The 21,214-nt window shown below is 38.2% G+C and overlaps 1 protein-coding gene across 4 annotated transcripts in view; it reads left to right on the plus strand.

The window, feature by feature from the left end:
- Positions 1–1,759: 1,759 nt before the first annotated feature.
- The window catches only part of MON2 (MON2 regulator of endosome-to-Golgi trafficking), a 151,364-nt gene continuing 131,909 nt past the window's right edge, over positions 1,760–21,214 (plus strand). For 2 of the 4 annotated variants that reach the window (XM_020990175.2, XM_020990177.2), the window contains exons 1-2: positions 1,762–2,218; positions 18,642–18,705. In XM_020990175.2, the coding sequence (XP_020845834.1) occupies positions 2,108–2,218; positions 18,642–18,705 (175 nt within the window). In that variant the 5' untranslated portion in view covers positions 1,762–2,107. Of the gene's footprint in view, positions 2,219–18,641; positions 18,706–21,214 lie in introns of all 4 variants that reach the window. The other 2 variants (XM_078146113.1, XM_078146112.1) reach the window with 2 other exon arrangements.

Raw genomic sequence — 21,214 nt, forward strand, 5'->3', positions numbered from 1 at the left:
CATTCTGGGCATATGACAATCTCCATTAAAATAAGATTACATTCTTAATATTTTGAGTAATATTCCATATGATCTCCTAGTTAAATTCTGAATCCAGTAAGTGTGGGTTTGAACTGCTCAGGGATGCCAAATTACGAATCATGAGCCAGTGGGACAGTAGCCTAAGTGTTTTCAGGTAAATGACCTCTGGGATACCCTGAAGGTTTTTGAGGCAAGGAAGATAGCTACCCAAAGGGTGGCTCAAGGAGGCTGCCACCTGGAGGACAATTCAGATATCACTCAAGGGATAATACAGATAGAGATCGTTAAGACAGTACATCTGCCCATTTAGACTGCTTCTATTACCAGTGTCCCAAGTGTTAGATGGTTCATCCTCCAAAAGAATGTAAGCTCTCTGAGAGCAGAGATAATATTTCCTTTCTGTCTTCGGATCTTCAGTGCCTAGCACAGAACAGGCATTGTTGATTATTCTGAATCAAGCTCGGCTTAGCATAGTAGATAGTCGGCTTCAACCTGGATTCAAATTCCATCTATGTCACATACTGACAATGTAATTCTGCCTAAGTTATTTAAGCTCTCAATGCCCCCCAGGGAGCTCTCTAAGACTACAGAACTACGGAGTAGCTGACCATCTGGTTTAACAGACTGGCAGTTTCCTACATGGATGAAATTGCAAGTCCAGACCAAAACATTTTTCTTCTCTATCCAGCAGATTTAGAGGTGGAAGGGATCTCAGAGTCAGCTCCTCATTTAAGAGATGCGGAAACTCAGGCTGAGAAAAATTTAGGTAACTTGCTCAGGGTCACACAACCTATCTTCGAACTCAGTTCTTCCTAATTCCAGCCAACCTGCACCGATCAGAAAGTTGGACCCACAGTCAGAAGGACCCAAGTTTAAATCTAGCCTTATACACTCACTAGCTGTGCTACCCTGGGCAAGTCACTTGTCAGCCTCAGTTTCCTCATCTGTAAAAAGAGGATAACAATAGGCCCTCCTCCCAGGCTTCTTGTGAAGGTCAAAAGAAATATTTCTAAAGTGCTTTGCAAACCTTAAAGCACTCTATAAGTGCTAGCCATTATTTCTTTTAAAAGAGCCAGAATTAGGATTTGAACCTAGGCTACAACTCCAATACATTTTCCACTGAACTCAAGCTGGCTCCCAGCAGTGCTGGTTGCACTAGTAGTGCATGCAGTAGGAGCTTAATGTCTGTTGCACTGAAAGGGCTCATGTCAGACTCTTCATGACTCCACTTGGTGGTTTTGGGTTTTTTTTTGCGAAGATACCTTCTCCAGCTCATTTTTACATGTGAAAACTAAGGCAAACAGGGTTAAATAGTCTGTCCAGGGTCACACAGTTAGTGTCTGAGGCCGGATTTGAACTCACGGAAATGAGCCGTCCTGATTATCAAGCCCAGCGCTCTCTGTACGGCATCATCTAGCTGCCCCTGCTATTTATTTTTAACCCCATTATACAGATGAGGAAGCTGAGATTCATTCTAAACTGCCTCTAATACACGCCCAGATGCGTGGGCGTCGGCCTTCAGCTCCCTCGGTTTCCGCCTTTAGCCCTGGGAGGAGGAGGCGGCTCACTCACCTCCTCAGCCCGACGGCGGGCGCCTGCGCACTTAGCTCCGGAGCCCTCGCCCCGCCCCTCCGAGCCCCCGCCCCCGCCAGGCTCCTCCTCACCCCCTCCTCCGGGCCGTGGGCTCGGGTAGCCAGAGAGGCCGCGTTGTGCGGAAGTGCGGCTGACGTGTCCCGGCCGCGCGGGGCATTGTGGGGAGACTCGGCTAATGGCGGCGGCGAAACGGACAGCCGGGCATAGCGGGCGCTGAAGTTTCCTGCCCGGTTGGCCGCTGGCTCCGCCGCAGCGGGAGGAGGCGGGGGTGGGCCGCTGGCGACCCCAGCAGCTGTCGGAGCCGGGGCCGAGGGGCCGCTCCTGCAGGCCCGGCGGAGCCGAAGGGCCGGGACAGGGAAGAAGGCGAGGGGAGAGGCGGCTGTGGGGGGCCGCAGCCTCGGGTCCCCGCCGCCACGGAGCCCGAAGCGAAGCTGCTGCTGAGGGCGTGTGAGTCAGCAACCGGGGGACGGTCCTCCCGGAGCTCGGGGGGATCATGTCCTGCACGAACAGCCCCGAGGCGGTGAAGAAGCTGCTGGAGAATATGCAGAGCGACCTGCGGGCCCTGTCCCTGGAGTGCAAGAAGAAATTCCCACCTGTCAAGGAGGTAGGAGGGGCTCGGCGGCCGCCACGGGGCCTCACCTTCCTGGCTCAGCCCCCGCCCCGGCCTGGCCTGACTCTGACCCCTCCACCTCCCCGAGTGGGCCTGGGGGGCCAGGGCCGGGCCTCCTCATTCCCCCAAGTCCGAGGGGCGAGGGAGAGAGGGTTTGCATTCTCCTGCCTCTGCCCCTCCCAGCCACGCCTTCCTCTTCCTTTTCTCCCCTCCCCCCATTTGAATTTAGAATTTGTGAAGGGAGCATGGTTAATTTAGTCCTAATGACCCCCACTAGACTTCTCCCCGCCCCCGCCCCTTTTCTTTTCACCTTCCAAGCTAGCTGGAAAAGTTCAGTGATGGGCGACCCGGCCCAAATAATTTGGATTTTCTGAGACTTGAGTCCCCAAATGTCCCATGAATTTGTGATGGAAGCTACATAATTCACATTTGCAGAGTATGTGAGAAGCCGTATGCGCTCCCACCCTAGGAATCCCAATGCAATTTTCTTAAGTATCTTTACTTATCTTATTATCATAAGTATCCTTAATGCAATTTTCCGCTTTTGCATCAAGATTTTTGGGACACCTTGTTAAAAGCTCTTTTAATAGCTGAAAATGTCATTTAAGACTTTGGGATACCCTGTAAGAGGAACATACCTTTAGACCTGGAAGGAATCTTAGAAATGATCAAGTTTGGGGATTCTTAATCTTTCACGTGTCTTGGACCTCTTTGACAGTCTGATGAAACTTATGACTTTGGGTTTTTTTTTGGGGGGGGTGAGGCAACGGGGGTTAAGTGAGTTGCCCAGAGTCACACAGCTAGGAAATATTATGTGTCTGAGGCCAGATTTGAACTCATGTCCTCCTGACTTCAAGGTCAGTGCTCTATCCACTGTGCCACCTAGCTGCCCCTTGATGAAACTTATGGACCTCCTTTTCAGAATAATGTATAAACTAAAATACATGAGATTAAAAAGAAATCAGTTATAATGAAATGCAGTTTTCAAAATATATTAAAAAAAAAAGTTCCCAGACTTCCAGGTTAAGAGCCCCTTCTTCTGTTTACAGATGAGGAAACTGAAGCCCAGAGAAATTAAATGATTTGCCTAAGGTCACATGGATAATAAGTGACAAATCTGGGATGTTAGATGCCAGTACTCATTTTAATATCAGGAAGCATTAATGAACTTTTGAACACTAACCTCTCCACTCCCTTGCTGACTTTAATTATTATCTCTGTGCTGATGACTCCCTGATCCTAAGTTTCCATCCCTAGTCCCAAATCACCAATTACTTACTACTTATTTCTAATTGCATGTCTCATCCCTGTCTTAAACTCATTGTGGCCAAAGTTGAACTTAGTATCTTCCCCCTCAAGCTACCACTTTTCTGAACATCGGTATTTCTGTCAAAGGCACAACAGTTGCTTAGGTGTCTTGGTGTCATCCTCAACTCAGTAAAGATTTATTAAGTGTCCACTGTATGCCAAGCACTGGGAATAAAAAAAACTGTCTTTTGACAATCCCTGCCTTCAGAGAACTTGCAATATAGTGAGACGACATGCAAACATTATGTACAAAACAACTATATACAGAATAAATAGGAAATAATCAACAGTGAGAAGGTGCTGGAATTAAGAGGGGTTGGAGAAGATTTCTAGTGAAAGATATTTTAGTTGAAACTTCAGGGGAATCAGGCAGATATGAGGAGAGAGGCCTAGGGGATGGTCAGAGGAAATGCCCAGAGGTGAAAGATTTAGTGTCTTGTCCATGGAACAGCTAGAAAGCCAGTGTCACTGGGTTGAAGAGGACTTGTTGGAAAGTAAGGTATAAGAAGGCTGAAAAGGTAGGAGAGGGCTGGTTTGAAGGGCTTTGAATCTCAAACAGAGCATTTTGTATTTGATACTGGAGGCAATAGGAGGTCACTGGAGTCTATTGAGTAGTGAGGTGGCATGAATAAACCTGCACTTTGGGAAAATCACTTTAGTAGCTGAATGGAGGATGGATTAGAGTGGGGAGAGACTTGAGGAGCTCACTTGCATGCACTCCACAAATCCACTGTGTTGTTAAATCTTGTTACTACCTCTCCAACATTGCTTGCATTATTCCCTGATCTTACTACTCATATAATCCACTCCAGTTCAAGCTTCATCACCTCTTGTTTGGACTCCTAAACAGAGTTGCAAAAGTGATATTTCTTAAGTGCAAGTCTCAATGTGCCGTTTGCCTATTTAGTAAACTACACTGGTTCCTCACTTCTTCCATCAAACATAATCTACTCTATTTGCTATTGAAAATCTTTAACATACTGGCCCCAAACTACTTTCCAGCCTTAACATTACTCAATCGCTTCTTGCCAGATTGGCCTTCTTTGCAGTTTCTTACACAGGGCATTCCAGCTCTTGTGTTTAAGTGACTTTACACTAACTGTCCCTCATCCCTGTAATGTGCTCCCTGCTCACCTTTGCCTCTTGTTTCCTTTAAAACTTAGCTCAGCCACAACCACTTATAAGAAACATTTCTTGATCTTGCCCTTCCTCTAAAATTACCCTTATATTTATGTTTATATTTGTATTTATTTTATTTCTATATTTAAATATATTTATATTAGCCTTTTGTTTATATCCTGTGTGTACTTATTATTGCACATCTTTCCTGGTGGAACCTAAGCTCAAATTACTTAACCTTCCTGGCCCTTAATTTTCTCATTTGTAAAATGAGTGGGTTGGACTCAATGACCTCTGAAGTCCCATCCAACTCTGGATCTGTTGTGTTCCTTGAAGGCAGGAATTGTTTCATTTTTTTCTTTAAAACTTTTCAGCCTAGCATAATGCCTGATACACACATAGTAGGTGCTTAGTAAATGCTTTTTGCTTGATTGCTTTTGGGGGGAAACTACATGTCTTTATTGTTGTTCAGTAGTGTCTGACTCTTCATGACCACATTTGGGGTTTTCTTGGTAAAGATACTAGAATGGTTCGTCATTTTCTTCTCCAACTCATTTTGTAGGTGAGGAAACTGAAGTAAACAGGATTAAGTGATTTGCCTAGGTTCACTCAGCTTGTACATGTCTGAGGCCAAATTTGAACTCAGATCTTTCTGACTCCAGGCCCAGCACTCTTATGTATAAAATACACTGTCCTTCCCTTTCGCTTCCCAGTATGGGGCATCAATAGCATATGAAGGTCAGGTTGGAGTAAGTTCAATTGCATGCTGTATTTTTTTTTTCTGATAATTATTCTTTCTTTGAGCTTTATGAGAGAATAATTTGATTTTTAGCTGTCCATAGACTCAGAATGACTTTCATATCAGTAATAATGTTTCTTTTCCTGACTCTAAACATTATGTTTCATTTTTTATGATGTTAGTGTTTATCATGTCTAGTGCCTACTGGTTCATAAAGAGAAAGTATTCCAATTGTAATAGGCATGAGAATTCTGTGTGGACTATGGGTCTTTTATCTTCTCATTCTTTATTTTTGACCTTTGATTTTCAGTAAAAATTTTTCATATCTGTCTTGCTTTTACGTTGAAGGCACTGAGTATCAGAGTATATGTTGATTTAATTTGGAGGGTCTTAGAAATTTTTTTTGTTGTTAGAAATAGAATTAGAGATGATTGAATTGGGATTAGAAACAGATTGGTATATAAACTGCAGTTGTTTTCTTGATGGTATTTTTGTAAATATTGTCATGAACTATGCAATATGTGATGATCAAATGTCCTGTGAAATGATGTTTGTTGATTCCTTTGGATGCATGATAAAGTCAACTCATTTATTTACCTCTCCAAGAACCTTCTAAGCTTCCTCTCCAAGCAACTTCCCTCCATCTATCAAAATGAGAATGACAATATTGTCATAATTCAGTCCCTGAAATATGTCAGCTTGTTGACCATTGCACAAAGTGATCACATTTAGAGTATTAATAATGAAGTTAATGTTTATAAATGGTCTAAAAACCATGTGATTCTTAGTAGCCTTTGCCCCTTTTTCCTTCACTCTGCTACTGTACTTGCAAAAATGGAAGGGGATTGCTTAGGACTGAGGGCCATTATATATTTTTTGTTTTTCATAGGTGGCCATGGATTTATCAAGTGGACAACCTAGTGGCAGTGAAAATGACTAAACAGAGCTAGTCCTCTGAAAATACAGTTCCCAGGAATATACCTGAACCTCTACCAGGATATATGATTTATTTTAGTTATAGTCATAGTTAGCATTTATTAATATGCCAGGCACTTTGCAAAGTGCCGGAGATTCTCAGCCCTTGCTCCCAAGAAGTTCACGATGTAATAGGGGAGACAGCCTGCAAATAACTATGTACACATAAGGTTCATATAGGATAAATTGGGGGTAGTTAGGAAGGCTCTGAGATTAAGGCCTGAGATAGCTAGTGAAATGCACCCATTAAACTATGAGTTCCTTCTTGACACATTTTTTTAGGTGCTTTAACACATGTTTATTGACTGACTGACAGTGGAGAGATGGTGTGTTTTTGCTAGGAGAAGCAGAGAGACCAGTGTCACTGGATCTAATGGTACTTAGAGGCGGGGAGTAAGGTCTGAGAATATTGGAAAGGTAGGAAGGGGCAAGGTTATCAAAGGCTTTAAAAACCAGATGCATCATTTGATCCTAGAGGAAATAGAGAGCTATTGCAGTTTATTTAATAGGTGCTGATATGGTTAGAGATAGACCTACACTTCAGAAAGATCAGTTTGACATCTGAATGGAGGATGGACTGGAATGAGGAGAGACTTGAAGCAGGGATATCAACTGGTAGGCTATTGCAAAAGTTCAGGTGTGAGAAAATCCTCATTGTGCCAGTGTCAGAAGAGAGAAAGGGTCATAAAGGAGAGAGATTACTGAGGTAAAATGACAGCTAATTGGATATGGAGGGTAAGAGAGAATGAGGAGTGGATGTTGACACTTAGATTTTTAGCCTGGCTGATTGGGGAGATGGGTACCCTTGAAATAAACAGATCAGTTAGGAAGAAGGGACGGTTTAGGGGGGAAAAATAATGAGTTCAGTTTTGGGCATGTTGGGTTTAAGATGTTTATGGGACATTTAACCTTTTTTTGTGAGTATGAATTATTTTTAATTTTTCTGAAGCTATTTGGGAATAATGGAGTGGAAAACTGTAGGAAATGGGGTTGAGGGGATAAAACAGGGGTGGGCAACCTGCATCCTCCAGGCCACATGTGTCTCTCTAGCACCTTAAGTGTAGCCCTTTCACTAAATCCAAACTTCACAGAACAGATCCTTTCCTGGAGGCCACAGGTTCCCCACCCTGGTATAGAATGATGGTGATGGCTTGTGACATATAACCAGTTTAGAGATTTAGCTGGATTTTCTGATCTGCTGATAGTTTACAATTTTGATAGTGAGTTATAGCAACACAACCCACTGTATTATGCTTATCTAGAGGGAATGAATCTCTAAAAGGGTTTGAGATATATGCTTGTAACAGTAGACCTTGGGGCTCTTGAATTTAGGAACCAGACAAATTTATGTAATTAGGGATGTAAAAAAAATCCTTTCAATTTTTTTTCATACATCTAGCCAGAAGGAGAGGGGAGAGGATAAGTAGAATGGGACACTTCTCTGGATATATTGCAAAATTCAATAACCTTATTGTTGGGGTATTCCCTTAAATGGGGAAGATTCCTTCCCTTCCTAAAACTGAGAGAAGTGGGGCTCCTAAGCCAGAATTAGAGGCCCTTTCTTTGATGACCAAAAAGATGAGTGCCATTTGGGGAGAGTGGAGTAGGATCTCAGAGGATGAAACATGTTGCAAACCTTAAAGTGTCATGTGTCATTTCTCATGAAATCACAGGTCCAGTCCCTATCCATATTGCTGTTATTCAGGGTTTGGGGGAACTAAGACCTGATATTTCATTCTGTGAAGGGAGCTCCTAGGTGAGAAAATGCCCTCTGCCAGTGCATAAGAGCAACTTCTGGCGTATGGAATTCCATCTCCCACCTCTTTTGCCTCTGTACTGGCTATTCTCCATGCCTCAAATGTTTTCCTTCCCAAACTCTGCCACTTAGGATCTATATCCTTTAAGACTCAGTTCAAGCACTAATTTCTCCATCAGGCTTTTCCTCATACTCCCAGCAGTTAGTGCAATTATTCAGGTTTCCTTCCATCTTTAACTGTTTTTGTTTCATGAACCCCTTTGGCACTCTTGTGAGACCTCTGGACTCCTTCTCAGAGTAGTGTTTTTAAAATATGTAAAATAAAATACATCTGATTACAAAGGAAACAAATTATATTGAAATACGTTTATGACAATACTTTTAACATTTATTACATATTTTTAACATTCATTTAAAATTTTTGAGTGTCAAATTGTCTTCTTCCCTGCTTGCCGTTAAGAAGGAAAGAAATATGGTATCAGTTATATGTGTGAAATCATGCAAAACGTATTTCCATATTAGTCATGTGGCAAAAAAAACCCAAGAAAAATAAAGAAATTGAAAAAAATATGCTTCAATCTGCATTCGGACTCCATCAGTTCTTTCAATGGAAGTAGAAAGCATTTTTTATTATGTCTTTCCGAAGAGTCTTGGTCCATTGTATTGATCAGAATAATTAAGTCATTCACAGTTGATCATCATACAATATTTCTATTACTGTATAGATTATTCTCCTAAATTCTGCTCAATTCACTTTGCATCGTCTCCACTAAGTCTTCCAGGTTTTTCAGAAACCATCCTGCTTGTCATTTCTCATAGCACAATAATATTCCATCACAATCATATACCATAACTTGTTCAGCCATTCCCCAATTAATGGGCATCCCCTCAGTTTCCAATTTGTTGCTATCACAAAAAGAGCTACTACAAATATTTTTGTACATGTAGGTCCTTTTCCATTTTCTTTGATCTGTGATACAGACCTATGGTATTGCTAGGTCAAAAGAGTATACACAGTTTTTTAGCCTTTTGGATATAGTTCCAAATTACTTTCCAGAAATGGTTAGATCAGTTCATTACTCCACAAACTATGCAATAGTGTCCCAATTTTTCCACATTTCCTCCAAATTTGTCATTTCCTTTTCTGTCATATTGGCTAATCTGTTAAGTATGTGGTGGTACATCAGAGTTGTTTTAATTTGCATTTCTCTAATCAGTAGTGATTTAGAGCATTTTTTCATGATTATAGACAGCTTTAATTTCTTCAACTGAAAACTGCCTTTGACCACTTATTGATTGGGGAATGACATGTATTCTTACAAATTTGACTCAGTTCTCTATGTATTTGAGAAATGAGGCCTTTATCAGAAACACTTGTAAAACTTGTTCCCCATCTTTCTGCCTTCTTATTTTGGTTGTGTTGGTTTTGTTTGTGTAAAAACTTTTTAATTTAATGTAATCGCAGTTACCCAATTTGCATTTCATAATGTTCTGTATCTCATTTGGTCATATTCTTCCCTTCTCCATAGATCTGACAGGTTAACTTATTCTTTGCTCTCCTAATTTGCTTATGGCATCACTCTTTGTGTCTAAATCTTATACCCATTTTGATACCTTGGTATATGATATGAGATGTTGATCTATGCCTAGTTTCTGCCATATTGTTTTCTAGTTTTCCCAGCAGTTTTTGTCACATGGTGAGTTCTTTTCCCAGAAACTGGAGTCCTTGGGTTTATCAAACAGGAGATTTCTGTAGTCATTTATTACTGTGTCTTGTGTTCCTAATCTACTACGCTGATCCACCATTCTATTTTTTAGCCAGTACTTAATAGTTTTGTTGATTGCTGCTTAGTAATAGTTAGATCTGGTACAGCTAGGCCACCTTCCTTTGAATTTTTTTTCATTAATTCCCTTGATTTTCTTGAGTTTTTCTTTTTCCAGATGAATTTTTTATTATTTTTTCTAGCTCTATAAAATAATTTTTTGGTACTTTCATTAGTATAGCACTGGATAAGTAAATTAATTTAGGTAGGTAGAATTGTCATTTTTATTATATTAGCTGGTCCTACCCATGAACAATTGATGTTTTTCCAGTTGTTTAGATATGACTTTATTTGTGTGAAAAGTGTTTTGTAGTTTTGTTTATATAGTTCCTGTGTTTATGTTGGCAAGTAGACTCTCAGAGATTTTATATTGTCCACAGTTATTTTAAATGGAATTTCTTTTTCTATCTCTTGCTGCTGAGCTTTGTTGGTAATATATAGAAATGCTGAGGATTTATATGGGTTTATTTTATATTTTATATCTTGTGACTTTCCTGAAGTTGTTAATTATTTCAAGTACTTTTTTAGTTGATTCTCTAAGAATACCGTCATATTTTTTGCAAAGAGTGAAAGTTTTGTTTCCTCATTGTCTGTTCTAATTCCTTTAATTTCTCTTTCTTCTCTTACTGTTAAAGCTAACATTTCTACTATAATATTGAAAAATAGTTGTGATAATGGGCATCCTTGTTTCACCCCTGGTCTTATTGGGAAGGCTTCTAGCTTATCCCCATTACAGATAATGCTTGCTGATGATTTTAGATATATGTGACTTATCATTTTAAGGAAAGCTCCCTTTATTCCTATACTCTCCAGTGTTTGGGGTTTTTTTTGGGGGGAGGGGTCCTAGGCAATGGGGTTGAGTGACTTGCCCAGGGTCATACAGCTAGTAATTGTTCTGTGTCTGAGGTCGAATTTGAACTCAGGTCCTTCTGAGTCCAGGGCCAGTGTTCTATCCACTGCGCCACCTAGCTGCCCCTAACATGAGCTATCATCATTCATTCGTTCATTCATTCATTCATTCGTTCATCCATCCATCCGTCTATTTATTTATTTATTCGTTTATTCATTTATTTTTGGGTGAAGCAGTTGGGGTTAAGTGACTTTCCCAGGTTATATACCTAGTTAAGTGTCAAATGTCTGAGGCCAGATTTGAACTCACATCCTCCTGACTCCAAGGCAGGACCTTTATCCACTGAACCATCTAGCTGCCCCTCTCCAGGGTTTTTATTAGGAATGTATGCTATATTTTGTTAAAGGCTTTTTCTGCATCTGTTGAGATAATCATATGATTTTTGTTGGTTTTATTATTGATATGATCAATTATGCTAATAGTTTTCCTAATCCCACCTCCTAGTGGGATTATAGTCATAGTGTATTATCCTGGTGATAAATTGCTGCAATCCCTTTGCTTGTATTTTCTTAAAAATTTTTTGCATCAACATTCGTTAGGGAAATTGGTCTATGATTTTCTTTCTCTGTTTTAGCTCTTTCTGGTTTAGGTATCAGCACCATATTTGTGTCATAAAACAAATTTGATAGGACTCCTTCACCAGTTTTTCCAAATAGTTTATATAGAACTAGAATTGATTGCTCTTTAAATGTTTAGTAGGATTCACTTGTAAGTCTATCTGGTCCCGGTGATTTTTTTTGTAGGGAGCTCATTGATGGATTGTTCAATTTTATTTTCTAAGATGGGCTTATTTAAGTATTCTATTTCCTTTTCTTTTAATCTGGGTAATTTATGTTTTTGTAAACATTCATCCATTTCACTTACATTGTCAGATTTATTCACATATAATTGAATAAAATATTTCCTAACAAGTGCTTTAATTTCCTCTTCATTGGTGATGAATTTAACCTTTTCATTTTCTATACTGGTAATTTGGTTTTCTTCATCCTTTTTAAAAATCAAGTTAACCAATGGTTTATCAATTTTTTTCTCATAAAACCAACTCCTAGTTTTATTTATGAGTTCAATGTTTTACTTTCTATTTTGTTGAACTCTTCTTTGATTTTCAGGATTTTCAACTTGCTGTTTAAGTGGGGATTTTAGATCTTTTTCTTGTTTTTTAATTCTATGCCCCATTTATGATCTAATCTTTCTCTATAAGTGCTTAAAGATATACATTTTCTCCTATATTCCTTAAATTTTGGTATGTTGTCTCATAGTTGTCATTCTCTTCAGTGTAATTATTGGTTTGTTCTTTGACTCACTCATTTTTTAGGATTAGATTATTTAGTTTCCAATTAATTTTTAATCTATATTTCCTTGGCCCTTTATTGAATGTAATTTTTATTGCATTATGGTCTGAAAAGGATGTATTTAATATTTCTGCTTTTCTGCATTTGATTGTAAGATTTTTATGCTGTAATACATGGTCAGTTTTTGTGAAGGTGGCATGTACAGCTGAGAAAAAGGTATACTTTCTATTTCCGTTGTTTTCTTCAAAAGTTTGTCATATCTAAATTTTTAAAAATTCTATTCATCTCTTTAACTTCTTTCCTATTTATGGTTAAATTTATCTAGTTCTGAGATCCCTCACTAGTATAGTTTTTCTGTGTGTTTCCTCCAGTAACTCCTTTAACTTTTCCTTTAAGAATTTGGATGCTATACTGTTTGGTATTACTTCATTGTCTGTAGTACCTTTTAGCAAAATGTAGTTTCCTTCCTTATCTCTTTTAATTAGGTCTATTTCAGTGTTTGCTTTGTCTGAGATCATGATTGCTACCTCTTACTTTTTTACTTCAGCTGAAGAATAATATATTCTGCTCCAGCCCCTTATTTTTATTCTTTGAGTATCTTTCTGTTTCAACTGTGTTTCCTGTAAACAAAATATTGTTGGATTCTGGCTTCAGATAGACTTTCTACTATCCACTTTCATTTTATGGATGAGTTTATCCCATTCACGTTTGTAGTTATAATTACTAACTCTCCAGTTTTTCCCCCATTTATATTTCCCTCTCTCTTTTTACCCTGTTCCTTCTCAAAAGTCTATTTTGCTTCTGACCACTGCCTCCCTTAATCTGCCCTTCTATCAGCATTCCCCACTCCACTCCCCCCCCCAGCCCCACAACTCTTATTTCCTTTCTCCCTTCCATGTTGAATGAGATAGGTTTCTATACCCAACTGAGTGTGTATGTTATTCCCTCTTTGAACCAACTCTGATGATTCCCTCTATTGTTAAAGCTCTTCCTTATGTGCCTATTTTATGAGATAATTTTCCCCCTTTTTCTTCTTCCTTTCTCCAGTGCATCCCTATGTCTTACCCTTTTTTTTTAAGATCATCCTATCATATTCAACTTGCATCCATGCCCTCTGTCTATGTATACTCCTTCTAACTGTCCTAGTAATGATGAAGTTCTTAGGAGTTACAAGTATCATCTTACCGTATAGGAATGTAAACAGTTTTGGCATATTAAGTCCCTTATGATTTCTATTTCATTTTTACCTTTTTATGCTTCTGTTGAATCTTATGTTTGAATGTCAGATTTTCTATTCAGCTCAGGTGTTTTCATCAGGAATGCTTGAAAGTCCTCTATTTCATTAAATATCCAATTCCCCCTTGATGTATTTATACTCAGTTTTCCTGGGTAGGTGATTCTTGGTTGTAATCTTAACTCCTTTGCTCCTTTAACTTTAAAGCCACTAAATCTTGTATGATCCTGACTGTGACTCCACAGTATTTGTATTGTTTCTTTTTGGCTGCTTGCAATATTTTCTCCCTGACCTGGGAGCTCTGAAATTTGGCAGTAATATTCTTGGGAGTTTTCATTTTGGGATCTCATTCAGGAGGTGGTTGGTGTATTCTTTCAGTTTCTGTTTTACCATCTGGTTCTAGGATATCAAGGCAGTTTACCTTGATAATTTATTAAAAGATGATGTCTAGGCTCTTTTTTTTTTATCATGGCTTTTAGGTGGGTCTAGTCATCCTTAAATTATCTCTACTTGATCTACTTTCCAGGTCACTTGCTTTTTTCTGACGAGAGATTTCATGTTTTCTTCTAGTTTTTTTTTCATTTTTTGACTTTGTTTCTTGATGTCTCTTAAGAATAGTTAGCTTCCAGTTGCCCATTTCTAATCTTTAAGGAATATTTCTTCACTGACCTTTTCTGCCTCTTTTTCCATTTGTATAATTCTACTTTTAAAGGAGTTCTCTTTGGTAGATTTTTTCTGCCTCTCCCATCACTTGGCCAGTTTTATAAGGTGTTATTTCCCTCATTATTTTTTTGGTGCCTCTTTTGCCAAGCTGTTGACCTGCTTTTCATAATTTTCTTGTATTGTTCTGTTTTCTTTTCCCAATTTTTTCCTCTACCTCTCTTATTTTATTATTAAAATCCTTTTTGAGCTCTTTTTTAAATTTAATTTAATTTTGTTTTACTTTTTGATGAGGCAGTTGGGGTTAAGTGACTTGCCCAGTTACACAGCTAGTGAGTGTTATGTGTCTGAGGTCGTATTTGAACTCAGGTCTTCCTGAATCCAGGGCTGGTGCTCTATCCAGTGCATCACCTAGCTGCCCCTCTTTTAGTAATTCTTGTCAGGTTTGTGTCCACTTCACATTTTTCTTTGAGGCTTTGCTTGTGGCTATTTTTGCATGATTATCTTTGTCTGAATTTGTGTCTTGATCATCCCTGTTACCCTAGCAGCTTTTTGTGGTTAGGTTCCTTTTGTGTTGTTTGCTCATTTTTCCAGCCTAATTCTTGACTTTTAACTTTATGTTAAAGTTTGGCTCTGCTCCCAGGGTGGAGGGGGCACTGTCTCAAGCTTCAGGTGTTTTGTGTTGCTATTTTCAGAGCTAGTTGTAGAGGGTCTGTAAGTTTTTGATGCTTCTAAGGTGTTATAATCCAAGGAGAGGTGTGGTCACTGTCCTCCTGGGCCATGCTCTGGTCTTTTCCCAGGAAGGGACTTGCTCCCCTGAAGCTGCAAGTGCTAGTATTCTCCTTGGCTCTCGAACTGTGACCAAGTTTCTTGCTGTCCTGTACCCACAAGTGCTAGTGCTCCTTTCTATCCTGGAATGGTGACCTGGGACTGCATATGAGCAATGCAACAGTGTCCTGCACCCATTGACAGCAAAGGGTTCCCTATAATTGCTTTCCGACCAGTTACCCAACTCCCTTATTATCTCTGTTGCAGTCACCTCCAAAGCCTGCTGATGTTGTTGCCTTTGCTTGTGCTGCACTTGAAGCCAGCCCTCCTGCATGTGTTACAAACTTCTGGGCTGAACTCATAAGTTGTCTTGGAGTGAAAAAATGTTTCACCCTGGTCTTTTGTCGGCCCTGCCACTCCAGAATTCATTTTGAGGAATTGTTTTAAAGTTGTTTGGAGGGGAGAATGTTGGGAGAGTTCAACTGAGCAACTGAGTTGCTGCCTGTACTCTACCGTCTTGATCTTTCCCTCTCAAAATATTTTTAAAAACAAGTTCTTAATTTTGATCTTAACTCCTATCTACTCTGTTTTTCTCTTTGTTTTAGTTTATATATGTTGTTTCCCCCAGTATAATATAAGCTCCTTGAGGGCTAAGACTTTTTGCTTTTTATTTGTATACTTATTGCTTAGCATAGTGCCTGACACAGAGTAAGCATTTAATATGCTTGCTGATCGTGTCCTGTCTTGCTTCTCTGCTTCTGTTCACATTGTCCCCATATTTGAAATACCTTCTCCCATTCCCTAGTCATTTTCCATCCATTGGAAACCTTTCCTTTCAAGTCCCTCTTGAAATTCCAACTTATTTAAGAACTCTTTCTTGATTAATATATGGAAAAATGATCATTTTCCTTCTCAGATTTCCTGTAGTACTTTGCACAACTGGCCTTAGAATCTGTAACGTGCAAGATTTGTTGTAGTGGTTCAGTTGTGGCCAACTCTTCATGACCCCTGAACCATAGCATGCCAGGCCTTTTTATCCTCCACTATTTCCTAAAGTCTCTCTAAACTCATGTTCATTGCTTCCGTGACACTATCTTTCCATCTCATCCTTTGCCACCCTCTTTTCCTTTTGCCTTCTAGTCTTTCCCAACATCAGCATCTTTTCTAATGAGTCCTGTCTTATTATGTGGCTAAGGTATTTAATTATCAGCTTCAGTATTTGTCCTTCCAAAGAACAGTCTGAAATAGTGTAAGTATTGACTGTTTTCATCTCCTTGCTGTCCAAGGAACTCTCAGAAGTCTTCTCTAGCACCATAATTCAAAAACATTGATTCTGTGGTACTCAGCTTTCCTTATAATACAACTCTTATAGCCATACATTGATACTGGAAAAACCATAGCTTTAACTATATGGACTTTTGTTGGCAAGGTGATATCTCTGCTTTTAGTATGCTGTCCAGATTTGCCACAGCTTTCCTTCCAAGGAACAAGTGTCTTTTAATTTCAAGGCTTCAGTCACCATCTGTAGTGATGAGCCCAAGAATATAAAATCTGACACTGCTTCCATCCCCTTTTTTTCCCAGGAAATGATGGGACCAGTTGCCAAGAACTTGGTTTTTTTGATGTTAAGCTTCAAGCTAGATTTTATACTCTCCTCTTTTGCCCTTCTTTACTTTCTGCCATCAGAGTGGTATTGTCTGCACATCTGAGATTGTTGATATTTATCCTAACAATCTTAATTCCAGCTTTTGATTCATCTAGCCTGGCATTTTACATGAAAATTAAATAAATAATGTGATAATATACATTCTTGTTATATTCCTTTTCCAATCTTAAATCAATCAGTTCTTAGTCCTATGTTTCTGTGTCTTTTAAGTCTGTTATTTCTTATTTAATTTGTTTCTGCCTCTTGTCTCTCCTCACTCCAGTCCATCCTCCACTCAGTTGTCAAATTGATCTTTCTAAACAACAGCTTCAGTAAATTCCAGTGGCTCCTTGTTACCTTCAGGATCAAATATAAAATCCTCTTACTTTTAAAGCCCTTAATAACGTGAGCCTTTCCTTTTTTCAGTTTTCTTATGCCTTATTCTCTTCTACATGCTCTGTAACCCATTGACGCTGGTCTCCTTGTTCCTAGCACAAGATATGCTATTTCTTCCCTCTGTATTTTCATTAATTGTTTCTAGTGCCTGTTTCTCTCTCTGTCCTCACCTCTACCTTCTGGTTTCCTTCAGGTTCTAGCAAAAATCCAACCTTCTTTAAGAAGCATTTCCTGGTTCTCCTTAATAATACCAGGGCTTTTCCTCTGTAATTATCTTCTTTTTCCCCCCTATACTTATCATGTTTGTACATAGTTCTTTGCACGTTTTATTTGTGAGTTTTTTGATTTCCCAAACAGGGATGGTTTCTGGCTTTTGCTTTCAGTCTCCAGCAGTTAGCATTTATTTAACCTTGCAGTTAGGAGACACTTAATAAATGCCTGTTAATTTGTTGACTTTTTTTGCTAGTGTTTTTCTCTAACAGTCAATATGTATTAAACTATATGCTGAGTCTGTGCCCAGCAAAGGGGGGAAAATAGAGGAAATGAGTGGTTAACTAGAACTAAGAAATAGATTGATGGACTCAACTCTCCACTCTTAATCAATCTTGGATTCAGATTAAGGCTCTCAAGTGATATTTAATGATTTTGTTAAGAATTTTCTGTCATATATAAACTCCAACTTAGCAGAAAAAGTGAGCCACATGAAAGGATAAGAGAAAGAACTATACTTTTGCCTCAGGTTAAACAAGCTCCTTGTTTTAGCTTGGTATTGTTGACTTACCAAAAGGGGCCTTTGTCAAAAGTCCATCAGATAGACCAAATAGAGAATTATACCCTTGAGCAATTCCAGTGAGAGGAAAAAAGTGTGATCTGGAAGGATTCAGCTCCTTCCTCTGTCTTGGGGGTAGGAGGAGACTACCTAGTGGTGATACCTTTTGGTTACATTTTTTAAAAACCATACATATAAATACATGGACCTTGGATTTTAGGGCTTCCATGTAGCCATTAGTGTATGTACTAATAAATAATTGATACATGCTAGCAAATTTGGTAAAAGTTACATATTATCCCAGTGCATTTTCTGTGTTGATGTAAAACCAACATGAAACATAAAAAATTTGCTGTAACGAGGCTTAGAATTGAATTCTTTTTCCTTTTGAACTTGCAATTACTCTTATTCTGTGTCTCAAAACATTTCAGAAATGGATAGATATAAAGGAAAAAAGTATTCTCTGTATATAGACATGCAGAGATTGTACATATGTATCCAATAAGAGTTAACAGAGCAGTTTACCATCATTAATTCCTGCTTTAGAAGGGGAATGAGGGATTGTATCACAGATAATCCACTGCAACAGTTATTTGACATTCCATTATCTTGGAATTATTTGCGGAGTGGAGAATAACTTATTTTTTTCTTTATTTTTTGCTTGCTCTGATATTTGTCATGCTAACAAGAACATATAAAAGTGGAGTTAGATAATCCAGAAACATTATTGAGTAGGAAGGGGAATTTAAAATAGGTTTGAATAATGGTAGTAGATAAACGATAACATGGATAATCAAGTCTGTATAATCATATTTTAATACATTTAATGTGAATTACCTTACTTTTGTTATATACCTTGTTCTCAAGATCTGGGGCTTGATAGGTAACAAAATTTTGAGATGTAAGGTGATAGTGACAGCTTTCCATAGTGTCTGATGGTTGATTGAATTTTTTTCTTTGTTTTTGTAAAGAAAGCTTAGTGTAGCAGTTTTAAGTTCTAATTGTTTTTATTCATTCTTACAGGCTGCTGAATCAGGAATAATCAAAGTTAAAACGATAGCTGCACGAAGCACTGAAATTTTGACAGGTAAATTGTTTGCATTAAAAATACAGTGGTGAATAATAAGGAAATCTAAGTGTAAAGGCAAAATCTTCTTTTAGAAATAGGATCAGTTACACTGCCCTTTTCCTCAAAATTTCAGGAAAAGTTTTCCCAATGATTTGCTGTATATAATAATCGAAAATACATGTAGTCATCACATTACAAGTGAATTATGTTCCAGAAATTCATTTGTAAGTTATTTGGTTGGAATTTAAAGCAATTATAAATGATGATTAGATTTCTAGGCTAGTCTGCAAAATACTGTGGTACCAATGGTACATGAATGCTTGGAACGAAATGGTGAACTGTATTGGTGCAGAGATGGGGGAGGAGAAAAGAAAGGGTTTCTTTTCCTTTTCTTGGTACGTGCCTGGTCTTAGGCAAAATTTTGGAATAAAGTTTATCTTTGGTACTTTTCCATCTCCTTATTTTTACTTTCCCCATTTTCTGATTATTTTTTTTACCTGACTTTCACTATCCTCATCCTGCCCTAAGCTCCCTATAATAGGACCTTAACCACCTCCAAAGCACTATATACTTTGAAAATATTTGTCTGCCTCCCGTCTTCCCTCTCTCCCCCACTAATACTCATTCACTCCATGGAATTGTTTAAGCTTATTACAATAAAGTGTGAATGATTGGTAATCCTACTTTGCTAGAGACTAAGTCATATAAATCTCAAATTTCTGGCAGTATAGTAGAATGAAGGAAACATTTTCAGGTAACATAAAAGAACTGTTTTTGTGTAAGGACGTTTCTTAGAAGCAAAACTTGACAGAGTTGTGGGGCCCAGGGGCTGCTTTTTCACAACTTCATTCCTTTATTCAGTTCTGAACCTTCACAGTTTCCTGATAGCTAAGTATGTTGCCATAATTCTTATGGCAATATTGGTGGGAGAGGAAAAGGAGGAGAAGAAGCTAAGACCAGGGGACTATCCATAGTCAGTCATAGTTGAATGTAATAATGGATGTTTTCCCTTGCTCCTGTCATTTTTTATATCCTACAGGAGTGCACATTTTAAATGTAAATGGTTTTATTTCAGTAAAGATGGCATCCTTTCTTTAATTGATGTTTAGCTGACAGATTTTTTAACACATGGATCTTTTTCTCCCCAATCCTCTCCCACGTGTTCGTAACTATAGGGTTTGTTACTATCTAGAAAGGCCAAAAAGTTTTTTTGTGTTTAAAGTGACTCCTCTTGTAGCCTAGGAAATAGTAGTAGCATTGAGCCTCGTTTCTTTTGGCACTGAAGAAGGATTCTTTGATTCATACCTCTGTCCCTTTAGACGTTTTCCTTTAATGCCGCCTTTATTTTTTCTTTGTTTTCATTGCTCTCATAAGTGGGAATGCTATGCCAGGTAATGTCAGCAGTGACAAATACATAAGATTCAGAACTGAGAAAAAGTTCTTCTATTTGGAAATATAATAACACAGAAAAGTAATAGTTTAAGCATATTTTATATATGAGGCCAAATTTCTTGACCCTACATTTACCTACAGATTTTGTTTTTGTAGTCACAATTTGCCTTAGGAGGTGAAAGAAAAATTTTGAATGACTTAGTTGCATTATCATAAAAAGCATAATATTGAGAAGATGTTTTTAACAATTGCAATAATTTTAGTGATAAATATATACAAATTATTTTTTCTTGTTACACAAGATAATTTTTGTTTGACTTCTTTAGTATATTTTAATACTTCAGTATAATTTCAATAAAGTGTTTTTTAGTACTTTACAAACAACAGTAGGAGTCTTCATTTAGCCAGTACTTAATTGAACAGCTATTTATTCCCTGTGCTTGGCTCTGTTTGGGTGGGGAAGGGGGTAGACTTCAAAAAGGGATAATGTTTGTTATTTGCTCTTAAGAATAGTGTCATATACACAGGAAAGGTTAAAGAACAAATCAGTAGTTTAATATAATAGTACAAGAGATGTTATAAGGTAATAGATGAATAAGGTCAAAATAAGTTATGAATGGTATTAGTTTAGAGGAGGGAGAGAATTTGGAGAGGCCCACTGTCAAATTTTTCCCTCCCTACCATCAGAAGCCATACCTATATTCTAGCTCGGAGTCTATGAGTTGTCAAGTCCTCCAAATTCCATTGGGAGCAAAATTCTACTTAGTACTTTTCTCACCTATGGATGATAATTTACATAATATTCATATCTGAAAAAATATTTCCCTCTTAACCATTTGTTTCACTCAACCCTGTTACTTTTTTTCCTCATGTCTTTTCATGAATATTGACATAAGTGAGAATGCTATGGCAAGTAATGCCAGCATTGAAAATCAAAAGCATATTTTAATTTTCATGAACATCTCATCATTCCTATTGCCCCAGTGGACTTTGAACTACTTGAGGTCTGATTGTTGCTTTGATTTTATGTGTATCCCCAGTACCTTTTACAATGCACGAAGCATAGTAGATGCTTAATAAATTTTTTATTTGCATCTCAAACCCATCAGTAATTATTGTTCATGGAAGATTGTTT

The sequence above is a fragment of the Phascolarctos cinereus genome, unplaced genomic scaffold, assembly GCF_003287225.1.
Source record: "Phascolarctos cinereus isolate Bilbo 61053 unplaced genomic scaffold, phaCin_HiC Scaffold_1;HRSCAF=81, whole genome shotgun sequence".
In the NCBI taxonomy this organism is placed as follows: domain Eukaryota; kingdom Metazoa; phylum Chordata; class Mammalia; order Diprotodontia; family Phascolarctidae; genus Phascolarctos; species Phascolarctos cinereus.